General features: G+C 38.2%; 2 protein-coding genes across 8 annotated transcripts in view; both read right to left on the reverse strand.

Annotated features, from left to right (window-relative positions):
• The window catches only part of clasp2 (cytoplasmic linker associated protein 2), a 35857-nt gene extending 33436 nt beyond the window's left edge, over nt 1-2421 (reverse strand). For 3 of the 6 annotated variants that reach the window (XM_079483990.1, XM_079483988.1, XM_079483980.1), the window contains exon 1: nt 1504-1836. In XM_079483990.1, the coding sequence (XP_079340116.1) occupies nt 1504-1701 (198 nt within the window). In that variant the 5' untranslated portion in view covers nt 1702-1836. Of the gene's footprint in view, nt 1-1503 lie in introns of all 6 variants that reach the window. The other 3 variants (XM_079483989.1, XM_079483992.1, XM_079483991.1) reach the window with 3 other exon arrangements.
• Nucleotides 2422-3269: 848 nt separating this feature from the next.
• On the reverse strand, nt 3270-12181 carry fbxl2 (F-box and leucine-rich repeat protein 2). Of its 2 annotated transcripts, none has more exons than XM_079483998.1 (14): nt 11685-12181; nt 10865-10926; nt 10621-10675; nt 10428-10502; nt 10051-10145; nt 9285-9449; nt 8487-8613; nt 8327-8401; nt 7255-7385; nt 7112-7172; nt 6950-6994; nt 5810-5866; nt 5438-5650; nt 3270-5072 (listed from the first exon to the last, which is right to left on the reverse strand). In XM_079483998.1, the coding sequence occupies exons 1-14, from the start codon at nt 11712-11714 to the stop codon at nt 4965-4967; spliced, it is 1299 nt and encodes a 432-aa protein (XP_079340124.1). In that variant the 5' UTR covers nt 11715-12181; the 3' UTR covers nt 3270-4964. The 2 variants fall into 2 exon arrangements, with proteins under 2 accessions (XP_079340124.1, XP_079340125.1); XM_079483999.1 differs by having other exon boundaries at nt 11222-12011.
• Nucleotides 12182-12883: the final 702 nt, after the last annotated feature.

Here is a 12883-nt window from a genome sequence, read left to right on the forward strand (position 1 = left end):
ATACCACGAAAATCTGTCTTATAGTTAGAGAATTGCTATGACATTTTAAAACACTATATGTGGATTACAAAAAATTAAACTCTAAAGAACATTTTATTTTTAAAGAGGGATACAAATCTATCTAACAGATTTAATACCAGTCACCCAAGGAATTTGAGATCCGGCATTTATCGAACCACATATATTTGCATATACTGAATTCAACAGCTGTGTCTCCAATTTATGAATCGGCTCCATCGTTCGTAAAACCCAACCTCAATGAGTCTGATGTCATAAGTCGAAGCATCCATTAACTTTAATCCCTGAATATCTCAACTATCAGCAGAAGGTGAAATGCAGATGGACTCAGATGGAGCACTAATAGCACAAGGCACCTGAAAGATCTCCGAAACTTTTATAGGACACAAAACGGATAGTTCACCCAAAACTGATTCTGTTATTATTCATTTACCATCATATCATCCCAAACCCGTATGATTTAATATTTCACAAAAGAAAATAGTTTGAGGAATATTGGTAAGTAACCAAACCCCACTGGGGTCCACTGTATGGACACAAAACCATTGAGACATTTCTTAACATATCCCTTGTGTTCCACAAAAGAGTCAAACACAGGGTTTGAATAAAATTAAATGGTGAATAAATGGTGACAGATTTTTCATTTTGGGGTGAACTATGCCTTTGAGCAATACTGTTAATGCCAAGTCGGTGACAATAAAAAAGAAAGTAAACCATATCTGAACGCATAACCAGCCTCGTTGCCTTAGCAAGGTTGTGGGTTCGATCCCAGGGGATTGCACATACCTATGTATAAATGTATAGGATAATGCAATGTAACTCTAAAGCGTCTGCCAAATGTAAATAATAATAGCAGCATGGGCCAGCTAAAAGCTGTGGTTGCTTCATAATGTCATTGAAACATAACTTTTCTAAAGACGTACACAATAATAAATGGATAAATGAAGTGAATATGTACATTAGAATGTACATTATACAGTGACATGCCTTTTACAGCCCCCAGTGCATCGGAACAATGACCCACGCGACCCTCCCCCATCCTCACAGCACCCCCATCAGCATCAACACATTCTCTCTTGGACACAAACCAACTGTCATGTATGCATATTAATAGCAGTATATTTGATCATTTCTTTTTTACACACACTTAAAATTGCGTTGATATTACGTAGAAGCATCTCAAAAGTATGCTGTTGCATAGACTCGTCAGCTTGACAGAAGAGTACAGCTATAAACGCACAAGCCATCGCTTGCCTGATGCCATTAAACGAATCGCAATGATAAATCGCAATAAAATGATTTTACAAGCCTAGATATGATTAACTATAACATACTTAAAGGTTTGGCTCCAGCACTGACTTTATCCCTTCAAAACAATGCACCCATCCTTTTTAACAACAATTATTAAAATAACTCAAAACACCCCTTTGGTGACACGTTTATGCTACATTGCGCGTTCCCAAAATCAGGTCACACGCACAATACCTTGTAATTGCTGGAATTCACCCATCCCGTCAACTCATCTATCGTTTTATCCAGTCGGGATTTGTCCTGCTCCACATCACAGGATCTCTGCGGGTCGCTCAGGTATTCTATCAGATCCGGGCCGACCTGCAGCCGTCGGGTCACGTCCTTCTGCAAAACTTTCTGGTAAAAATTGTCCATGTTATCATTTTCCTCCATCGGGACGCTCTGTGTGTACTCCGCAGGTTGCAACGAAACAATAACAATGCCGAATGACTGTCAAAGTTAACAACGCGAGAAAACTGAAACGTGCACAAAGAGGAAGTCAAATACTGCGTTTAAATGAAGTGGTCAAGCTTGTGATCTGTGAAATACAAGATCGGGCGGCGTTCAAGTGTGCTGTGCGTGCTTTGACGATGTAGTAACGGAAAATCAACTTTACCGGGGATGAAATGGTGTATAGGTGGTTCCCAGAACAAAAGGGGTTTTTAAACTAATCGAAAAGTGCGCGCACGGAAGCACAAAGAGATGCAACAGAGATCCGCGTATAAAAACAGTGGAAATGTATCCGACCGAGTGCAGGCAGCCTCGGCTAACAATGTTAGCTTTAACCCTTATAGTCGAGAATCCTGGGGCCTGCCGCCGGGGTTCTCTTCCCTCCTGGCCTCCATTTCAGAAAATCCCGCTTCGCGATGCTCGGGGAGATGCGGTGGATCAGATTTAAAGCGCGCTAAACCCGGCGCTATTCTCTCTGTTCTCGTGTTTACACTTATTCCAGAAACAACTCGTAGTGTGACAGCTGTCTTTCGGAGCTCGGCTCAGTACAATCCCTTCGGTCACGGCTCCTGTACCGGTACCCGCAATACTATAGTGTGTTGAATAGGAAAAGATCCGGAGGAAGAGTAATTGGGCCGAGGCCTTGAGGTCCTTCAACGCCGCACAGATGGCCGGCGTGCTGCCTGAATGAAAATATGTTAATTACTGAAGGAGGAGAGTTTGTTTTACACCGGGCGGACAGTGTATAATTATCATGGGAACGATAATAATGATCATTGTTACAATATTTGTATTACTTTTAAAATATTAGTTAATAATTATTTGTTTAGTTCTGATAGTGAGTCTAGTTTATGGTACTCATAATTGTAGAGTATGGTACACATGGAGACATAATACATTTATTCTCAAATAATGATACATTTATATTTTAAACACTTTGCTTTTCATATAGTTTGTGTTTTTTAAACGTATACTTCATAACCGCAGGTTATACTTTTTTGAATGTTGTAACACCTTTAAACAACACGGACTTCCAGCGCTTCCAGTAGCCTTGGTCTTTGTCGTCATGTCCCCCTCGTGGCGTAGTTGAACTTTGCATGTTAAAATTTGTATTATATACAAATGTTATTTTTACATTTATTTTGCAGAAAATAGTATGCACTGTTCCTGTAAAATTAATTATTTTACGTGTGTATAAGTTGCACAGTGGATAGTAGCCTATTCAGTGCATACTATATTTGAAGAACCTATGTGACACATATGTATTGGCCTATATAGTGATTTAATATAGGATTCATATAATAAAAAAATAATCAACATTTTTTATATATATATATATATATACATTAAATGTATTAAATATAAAAAATATCTAGATTACTATATTATAAAATAAAAATATTAGTATATTTTTAGATTTCACATCATTTATCATAACAAATAAAGGCAGCAGAATTGATAATACACCTGAAGATGTTGTTGCACAAGTAGTAAAAGGTTATTCATTCATTCGTTCACAATTAAATGAAGAGTTTATTGAAAAACACCAGAACCAGCCAATCCGGAATGTGACACACTGCACAGACATTTTAGTTAAAGAAATGTCACAGTAACAACCAGAACACAAGGACATTCAGGTAATTGTTTCATCTTTGTCAAAAAAATATGGGAGAGAAAGAGGGGAACCGATTCAATATTACAGAACAATTCTAAACAAACTTCACTTTCAGTCACTTACCATTTTGAGCAATGCTTCCAAAGGTGCACGATTGAGAATACTGGAATCGCTCATGTACTGTATACATGTAATGAAGTCACATTCCTATACAATGGTTAAAACAAACAAGAAAAGAAGTGACTACACCGCTGCCCCGAGTCAAGCTGTAATTCCACCCTTCCACAAATTGCAAAATCAAAGGCACTCGCACCGAAAAACAAAACATCCATCAATTATATGATCCATTCAGCAGCTGTTGTCAATAGAAAGACTTGACATTTGTGTAAAGAAATATGCAATGTTGGCATTAAACCTCTGGTTGAATACTTGTTTTATGCACCTGACAGTCATGATTGCATTAGAAAGCATCAATATTTTTGTCTCTATGAGTAACTACAGATGATTTTTAAATGATGTCGAGATCTGATCTGTAAGCTCGATGATGTGATTGGCAGTGAATATGAATAAGAACACAGGGTTTGGCTGTAGAAACAGGGACATTGTTATGAGAATATTCCAAGACCAAAAATAAGAAGTGTTCAAAATCTTGTCACATATCACAGTTACATATGTCTTGGCTTTTAATATTGCACTGAAACAGTCAAAATGTTCAAATGTGAATCTATTCTTGATGTATCCCACCCTTTGTACATGTATATCATTTGAAATTGAACATTCACATCAATCCTGACATTACTTTCCTTCCACCCTGGAGCAAAATTGACTTGATCCCGTATGCACACTTAATTCTTTTCTCTTCCCATCATTTGCTCACATGATAACAAATGCAACAATTTTTCCATCTCAAAATTAAGGTGAGCAATAACAAAAAACAAAACAAAAGCCATTTTACTCCAGGTTTAATGTGGGTTAATTTGTTGTTGTGTTTTATATCATTTTCTATATTTTAACATTCTCACACAAATCAGACCAAAATGCACAAACGTTCTGCTCCTGGGTTTGAGAAAGTCACACGATCATTCATCAGGAAGTGTATCTCCACAAAGGAAACTTCAGTTTTTCTCTTGGTTCTCGTTGTGAGAGAATGCATTCCTTTTGGTTGAAGAGGAGGAGCAAGACGTAAACACTGTTTAGTTGTCATACGACATTGGATGTGCCTCGAAGTTCCTTGCGGATTCATTCCTTATTCAGTAGTTCAATATTTCTTTAATTAAATCCTCATATTTCTTTTCTATATATCCAAATATGAAATATTTTACATGGTAGCTCCTTGAATTTCTTCTTTGTATATCAAGTAGGTTGTATCATATGCACGTAGTATTCATAAGTCACGTTGCGTTGCATTTTATTATTTTGCGGAATTTGTTCACATCCATCCTGCTGCCAGGCAACCGCTCAGTGATCAAGCGACGTCTCCTTTAGCCACAACCCAGAGTCTCATAGTAGTGTGGAGCAGGGGCAGGGTGGAGTTTAGAGGTTGGCTGACAGCTTGACTTTCTGCGGCATCACTCAGAGACCCCGCCTTCTGTCAGAGTATGACACAGCATCGGCAGAGACGCTGGCCACCCCCGTGCACTGAAGGAGGGGGTGTGACCGGAGCAAAGTAGGCGTGAACTTTGATCTCAGGTAGGTGAGCCTAGGTGAGAAAATACAGTTGTAATGAGACAAATAGCAGGTGACATCTTAGCAGCAAAAATTGAACAAAGAAATGTCAGCCAGTAAGAATGTATGAAATCAACACAAAGCTATGTGGAATGGGATCATGATTTAACTTTAGGTGTGGTTAACCGGCTCACAACAGAAATCGAGTGACCAATAAAATGCACTGTTCCTTGTCTTATTCAGTTTGGATAAAAACTGAAGAGACAGATTTAATCCCTGGTAGACTATTGTACAATTTAATGGAATTTTTGCAGATTGATGGAAATAATTTTAGTCTGTATATGATTTCTGCAGTTTAGACTACGTATGGAAGTTCTGATATAATCATGTTTCACACACCCGGATGCGTTTGATGCCTGCGCGGGTGACCTGCTGGCAGTCATACAGCTCTATGCGTTCTAGACGTTGGCAACTCTTGAGGTGCTCCAGTGTGATATCTGTGATCAGAGGGCAGTTATCCAACTCTACGACCTGCAGACGCTCCTGACCACACACACTGCTGCTCAGATGTCTGATTCCATCATCTGTTATCAACTCGCAGTGAGATAAGCTCTACAACACACGCATATGCAGAGTTAATAAAGTACAAATGCTAACAGTGAGTTTCCAGAAAACAGAAGTATAGTCTATAATTTTTTTTAGAGAAAGACATAAATAAGCATGTAGAAAACTCCCCCACACTCCTTCAAGCGAGCACTTCTTGGCACTTACCAGTGCCTGCAGCCGAGGGCAGTGGATTGAGAGTTGAACCAGAGTGTTATCAGTCACCTAAAAAAAGTTGCGCAGACACGTAATTCAAATTAGATGTGCCTTACATACCAAGATTAGCTATTGCAAGGAAACAGACAAAGTAAAAAAAAGAAAACGAAGACTATCTACTGCACAAATTAAAACACATTTGTGAAAGTAGGGGTGTCACAATATACCAGTGAAATACTGGACTGTAATAAGTGGTGTTGTGTTGATATTACACATAGGAAAATAATCATCCAAAAATCAGCACTTGTTTAAAGTGGAACTCAGACAAAGAAAAATGAATATTATGTCATGAATTGCTTAGCCTCAAGTTGTTCCAAACCTTTTTACATTTCTTTGTTCTGTTGAACACAGGAAAATATATTTGGAAGAATGTTAGCAACTATAAGAGAAAAGCAGAATTGACTACCATAGTAGAAGAAAATTTCAATGGTAGTCACAGGTGCCCCAGAACTTTTTGCTTTCCCTAATTCTTTAAAGGAGTCACATGACACTGCAAAAACGGATATGATCGTTTGTTTTAGATGTAATGCAATGTGTATACACGATTTAAGGTTCAAAAACGCTTTATTTTCCACATACCGTGCATATTTGTATCTACTCTTTGCCCCGCCTCTCTGAAACGCGCTCATGTTTTACAAAGCTCATCGACATACATAACAATTTGTACAATATTTTTTCCTACTATGGAAGTCAATGCTGTCCCAGAACTGATAGTTGCTAACATTCTTTCAAATATATTTCTTTGTGTTCATCAGAACAAAAGAATGTTATACAAATTGAGAACAACTTGAGAGTAAGTAATTCATGTTTCCCTTTGACATTTTGCCACAACCGGTACAAACTCTCTGAATGTAATTTATTGGATAAAAAACAAAACACACACAGAAATTAACTTAAAAAATAAATAAAAGATGAAGTTGACTAATAGCATATTCAATTTAATAACTTCTTGCGTCTTTTTTAATGATGATGATTTTAAGTGAAAATCTATAAAATTGCTAAACATTGTTAAGAAGAGCATAAAATCCCACAATGTACATAGGTAGCTAAAAACATAATCACATTAACCAAAACATTTTACAAAACACTCACCAAAATACATTCCTCTAAATCCATCTTCTCCAATTCATGACAATTCTAAAACAGAAGGCAGAGTTTCTGTAAGCCTAACATGTATCAACCATTACTTATAACCAAAAGTTGAATAAAACCAAATACATATGTTGATGTTTTCTCGTTGTTGTGATTACTCACTCTGGCAAGAACTGTGAAACCAGCATCAGTCACATGTGAGCAGCGAGCAGCCTCCAGGATCCTGAAGACAAAACACACAATGTGAATGAATGATTGACTGTGTGTGTGTGTTCTTATCGGTGTACAGATGAAGAAAGCTTTACTTTAGCAGTTGACAGTTGAGGCCAAGGGCGGTGAGAGAGGCGTCTGTGATATTGCTGCAGCCAGACACACACACCATCTGCAGTTTGTGACAGCCCCGGCACAAACTCACAAAGCCATCGTCTGTGATTTGCTGCAAGACGGATAAGCCATCTTAGTGTACTATCTAGACTCTAGTGCACGTCCACAAGAAACAAGACACGTGCTGACAGAGAACAACAAAGTTTAAGGTCGCTCTAATGCGATTTGGACATTTACATATTACAGCTTTTATTGAGGAATCTATACACCGTGATCAAGAAAACCACCTTAAACCAGTACTTCATCCGAAACTTCACTGTGTGGTCTTAACAAAGTTCTTCTGAATTGAATAGATGCATTTGTTTGGGAGAGATATCCATATTGACAGAACTATTAACTTTGATGTCTCTCGAATGCGTGTGAACCAGAGGCTTTTTTTTCGGCAGATGATGCAGCCATGTCGTAAGTCTGGTGAGGAACGCTGTATTTTTCGTTATGTTCCAATAGGATAGCGTCTTCGCTAGTGGGAGCTTTCGTCACCGTCATTAGCCAGAAAAACAAGCCTCTGGTTCCCATGCATTCGAGGGATGATGGAAGCTAGACATCAACATTAAAAGCGGTGTCAATATGGATATTTCTCTTAAACAAATGCTTCTATTTGCTTCAGAAGACCTTTGTTAAGACCACAGAGCCCTGTCGAGCAGTTCTTTGATCGATGGATGGACTTTTCGGAGCTTCAAAAAGTCGACACCCATTCACCTCTATTCTACAGCTTGGAACTAAAATGATACGTGGTATTATACCTCCAACTGCATTGTTCTTCAAGAAGAAAACCATATTCAGTTAGGATGCCTTGAGGGCGAGTAAAACATGGGGATATTTTTATTTGCTAGTAAAGTATCCCTTTAACCTACAACCGATGCTTTGAGAATTGTTCTTAACTGAATCATGACTCTTCAAAACATAACATAAGAGGTGAATGATTCCCACCTATTTTTTTATTTTTACATTTGCTTATGCCACAAAAAAATTGAAACTTGGTCAAAACCTTACTGTGCACGATTGCATGTTGATTGTCATGAGTTCGGGACAGTACTTTTGAAGGTGCTTAAGTGCTGCATCATCAAGCTGAAATAACAGAAAAAAAACACAATGTGACATCATCATTGCTCAGTCACTCAGTACTATAAAGTTGCAGTAAGTGTTTATGTACCTGTGTGCAGCCTCTCAGGAACAGAGCTTTGAGACCTGTGCAGCCACGACTAAGAGCCTCGATGCCATCACTCGTGATCTGATCACACCAAGACAGGTTCAGATTATCCAACATACGGCAGCCCTCACTAGCACACAGACAGAAACATTTAAAAACATTTAGGAAACAATTAAAGGACAGAAAATGTAGTTAATTTAGAACGAAAATAAATGAATAATCAGATCAACAGAAAGTACAAAGAATAACAAACAAAAGCAAACGTTTTCTTATCCTGTTATGCTATAAAACGTCTGCAAACCATTAAAATCACATATTTACAGCATAACACTAGGGTGAACTTGTCTGTGATTTGGATGAATTAACTATTACAAGGATGCATTAACAGAATTAAAATTCCAGTGTACACACAGACACACACACCAGTGTAATCTGACTAACCGAAACCCTGAGTTTTACATTTTTGGTAATCCATTTGAATGCCAGACCATGACATTGCTCTTTTATGTTGTGGGAACAGGATCTGAAACATCTAACAATGAGTTAATAATTGTTCCTTAGAATTTCCCGTTTCATAGGCTTACGAACTATAATCTACAATAGGTCAAGAAAAAAGGTGACGGCACCTTTTTAACTATTAACAAAATCACCCTCTTGACAGCAATAAAACCAGACATATGCATCCGCTGAGTGTTCATGCATGCTATATTCATTTAAAAACGAAGAAACTAATCAGTCATTAAATTAAGTCATTTAGCTTTAACCCAAACATTAAAACCAGTTCTCATAACTGCCCTTCACCTTAAGGCCTTAAGTGCATGATTGGTGATGGACACGCAGGAGGTCAGGTCAAGGTGGCGGAGTTTAGAGCAGAACTTGCTAAAGCTGATGCATGTTGAATCTGTGATCTTGGTGCAGCCGTTTAGGTTCAGCTGTTCAATGTTGCGACAGTTCTGAGCAAAGGTCCTGTCAATCAAATAACATTTGTCAATAACATTAAATACAAAGAATGGAAGCAATAGCATCAAAAACAATGATCCTTAGAGGAACAGTTCAACCAAAAATGAAAATTCTGTCTTCATTTACTCACCCTCAAGTTGTTCCAAATGTGTTAAAATATCTTTGTTCTGATGAACAAAGAGAAAGATATTTGGAAGAATGCTTGAATCCAAACAGTTCTTGGCCATCACTGACTACCACAGTAGTCAAAATTGTTTTATTAATTTCTGTGCTCTGTTGAACACAAAAGAAGATATTTGAAGAATGTTAGAAAGTAAACAGTTCGGGGCACTTTTGACTACCATTCACGTTTTTCCTACTATGGTAGTCAATGGTGACCAAGAACTGTTTGGTTACAAGCATTCTTCCAAATATCTTTCATCAGAACAAAGACATTTATACAGATTAACTCGAGAGTGAGTAAATAATGACAGAGTTTGGATTTTGTGTGACCTGTCCCTTTAACGTATTACATTGAAATAACACTCACATACCATTTTATAATTTGATAACAGTTTCATAAACTAAGCATTCAACAATTCATGCTTTGAAATCTTTGCTGACTTACTTCATGGAGGCATCTCCTACACTGAGGCAGCCCCTTAGACTCAGCTGCCTTAAAAAACCTCCACATCGCTTTGAGATGTTTTCCACCACACGGCCCTAAGGGAGAGCGAGATAACGAGAGAGAGAGAGAGAGAGAGAGTCCAGACACAGAGGATAAGGGATGACGTTACAGTCTATGGATTCAGTAGAAAAGCCTACTGACCCAGTGTTAATCCCACATGCAGAACGCCTACATGTAAACACATTTCAAATGAAATACTAAAACAGGGTCTATAATCCAATAACGCCAAGATAAGTCTGCAAACAGAATCTCAATGACAAACAGAAACATTAAAGTACACATACACCACAGTACATCATCACGGAGATCATTTTCACCTCAATATCTGTCTGAAAGTTGAACAGATCAATCTTCTGCCAGTTGCTCCCATCTAAAGCAAGAACATTCCATGCCTGTTGTGCAAAGTGGTAATGAGAAAGTAGTGTCAGCGCATTTGGCTTCGCTAAACTACCATTTTTCTTTATAATTACCATGCTGTTAAATTATAACTTAATGAGCAGATAAACCTACCTTGGATACTTGAGCACACCTACACAAAGTAACTACATCCAGGTAGGAAAAAATCCTAAAATAGATAGATAGATAGATAGATAGATAGATAGATAGATAGATAGATAGATAGATAGATAGATAGATAGATAGATAGATAGATAGATAGATAGATAGATAGATAGATAGATAGATAGATAGAGTTTATCTTATTTGCAATAAGAGTTGTAATTGTTGCTGACTACATTCATTGTGTTTAGCTCACCTGAGCAGAAGCTCTTTGGGAAGTTTTTTGTTGATAAGAGCCTCATCACTGTTTGAGAACACCTGGACGACATGAAAGCAAAGACATGCATTATATCAAACTCTTAAAACACAAGTTTGATCCGTACACATTGATAACAATTAAAGTTGCTTCACTTGTAAAACATGTTCCTGCATAAACATCATTTTTTTGTCGTGGAACATTGTTTCTATCAACCAATTAGAATGCAGAATTTGGTTTAGGGTCATTGCATGTCCTTCTCGTGAAGCTATTATTTCCCCATAATTTCCTGAGGTAGTTGTGATAAGGGGTTCAGTTATGGTTTAGGTTTTTGACAGGACTGATGCAGAAACCCACCTTTTACAAAAACGTAGCAGGCACAACTCATGGTACTAATGTACGTAATACTGAAAGGGGAAACAGGAGCCGGTAGCAGTGAATAAGAAAAACACCGTCTTAGATATTTCTGCTGTTTTGTGACATATTGTCAAGCACTCGCATTCAGGGCACGTAAGCCAGTCTATCAGCTTGATATAACTCCGAGAACAGCAGCCAACTCCAGCGTTAAACGGATTCAGGCGCAGCGCCCGTTGCTGACACGGTCAGCTGGTGCCGTTATGTTAGGACGGGATTACCCTTGAAGAACAAAAGCCTTAACACGGCACGTAAAAATAGAGTCCAAAACAACCAACACACACAAACATACGCTTAAACATTCTGTCATCTTCGCCCAGACAGTCTGCCACCGCCCGGTTTCGTTTTCTCGGTCAAACTATGTGAGTTTAACAGCCATGACCGTGGTTTATTCGGTACGAGTTACCTCAAATCTGCTCTTGGTGATGCCGTTCATGTCTGTTGCGGTGTCAATAATAAAAACGGTCCGAGGCGAGCGCTGCGCACAGCAATGTTTGCGCGTTTTGTCAACGTTGGCGATCAAACTATCACGGGACTGAAACGCAGGTGTAACGGGTGGCCTGCTTGCCGTTTACGACCGTGCTGGTAACCGGAGAAATCCCGGGCTGACCGCCGTCCGTGCGCTCCGCTGTGACCATCACACAGCCAAAATAACAATAATAACATGGACGAGCGGATTGCTGCTCTAACCTCACTTCCGCCTCGCGAGCTGCCACTCTGACTACATTTCCGCTCGGGTGCACATTCCTGCTTGGTAAATGTGCTTAATCATTAGCCGACACCAATACAGTTTAATAGGTATGTGGCAAGTATGTTTTAGGAAATCTTGTTTTTTAGTAACAGCGGAGTTGTGCGCGCTATGCACCAAAGGGGTTCGAAAGACTGCCGTGACGTCACTTTTGCGGGAAATACACGCGTGGTAGATTTGTTTTGATTATGTCGATGCATTGGGTTGCGAAGATGTGTCGTCACCACGGTTAATGCAAACTGGGGGAGATTGAAATCTTTTAGGTGGATGATGGGATTTTGAGAGAAATTGCTAGGCTGCTCTTTGATTTTGTCTGGAAAAATAGGAAACATTATATGAGAAAAACTGTTTTAATGAACACATGAAAATGGTGGTCTCAACTTTCTGGACTTTACGATATTAAATTATACATTTTGAATCAACTAGATAACTTGTTAAATATCCAACTTCTATCTGGAATATTATTCCTATACATTTTATCTAGATTTAGTAGCATGTATTTCTTGTTTGTAATTTAGATATTAGCAAAATACCTATGAAACTTTCGGCATTTCATCTTCAAGCATGGTGTTTAATCTACAAACACTATTTTTCACAATTTTTTAACTAAATATAAAAAAGATATAGATGAAAATTGTAGCTTTTGCAAACAAAAGGCAGAAACAATTGTTCATTTATTTTGGCAATGCCCTTTTGTTTTTTGGCGTAATGTAGGCTACTTAATTTTATTATGGAAAATATTGATGAAGATTTTCTTTGACAGTGGAAAGATTTCCTCGTAGGTAGCTAGTGTGCTTGTAAAGATGAACAAACACACATTTACTTTATTAATTTTATAATTAATGGCCAAATTTCAC

The sequence above is a fragment of the Barbatula barbatula genome (assembly GCF_947034865.1).
Source record: "Barbatula barbatula genome assembly, chromosome: 21".
Lineage (NCBI taxonomy): Eukaryota > Metazoa > Chordata > Actinopteri > Cypriniformes > Nemacheilidae > Barbatula > Barbatula barbatula.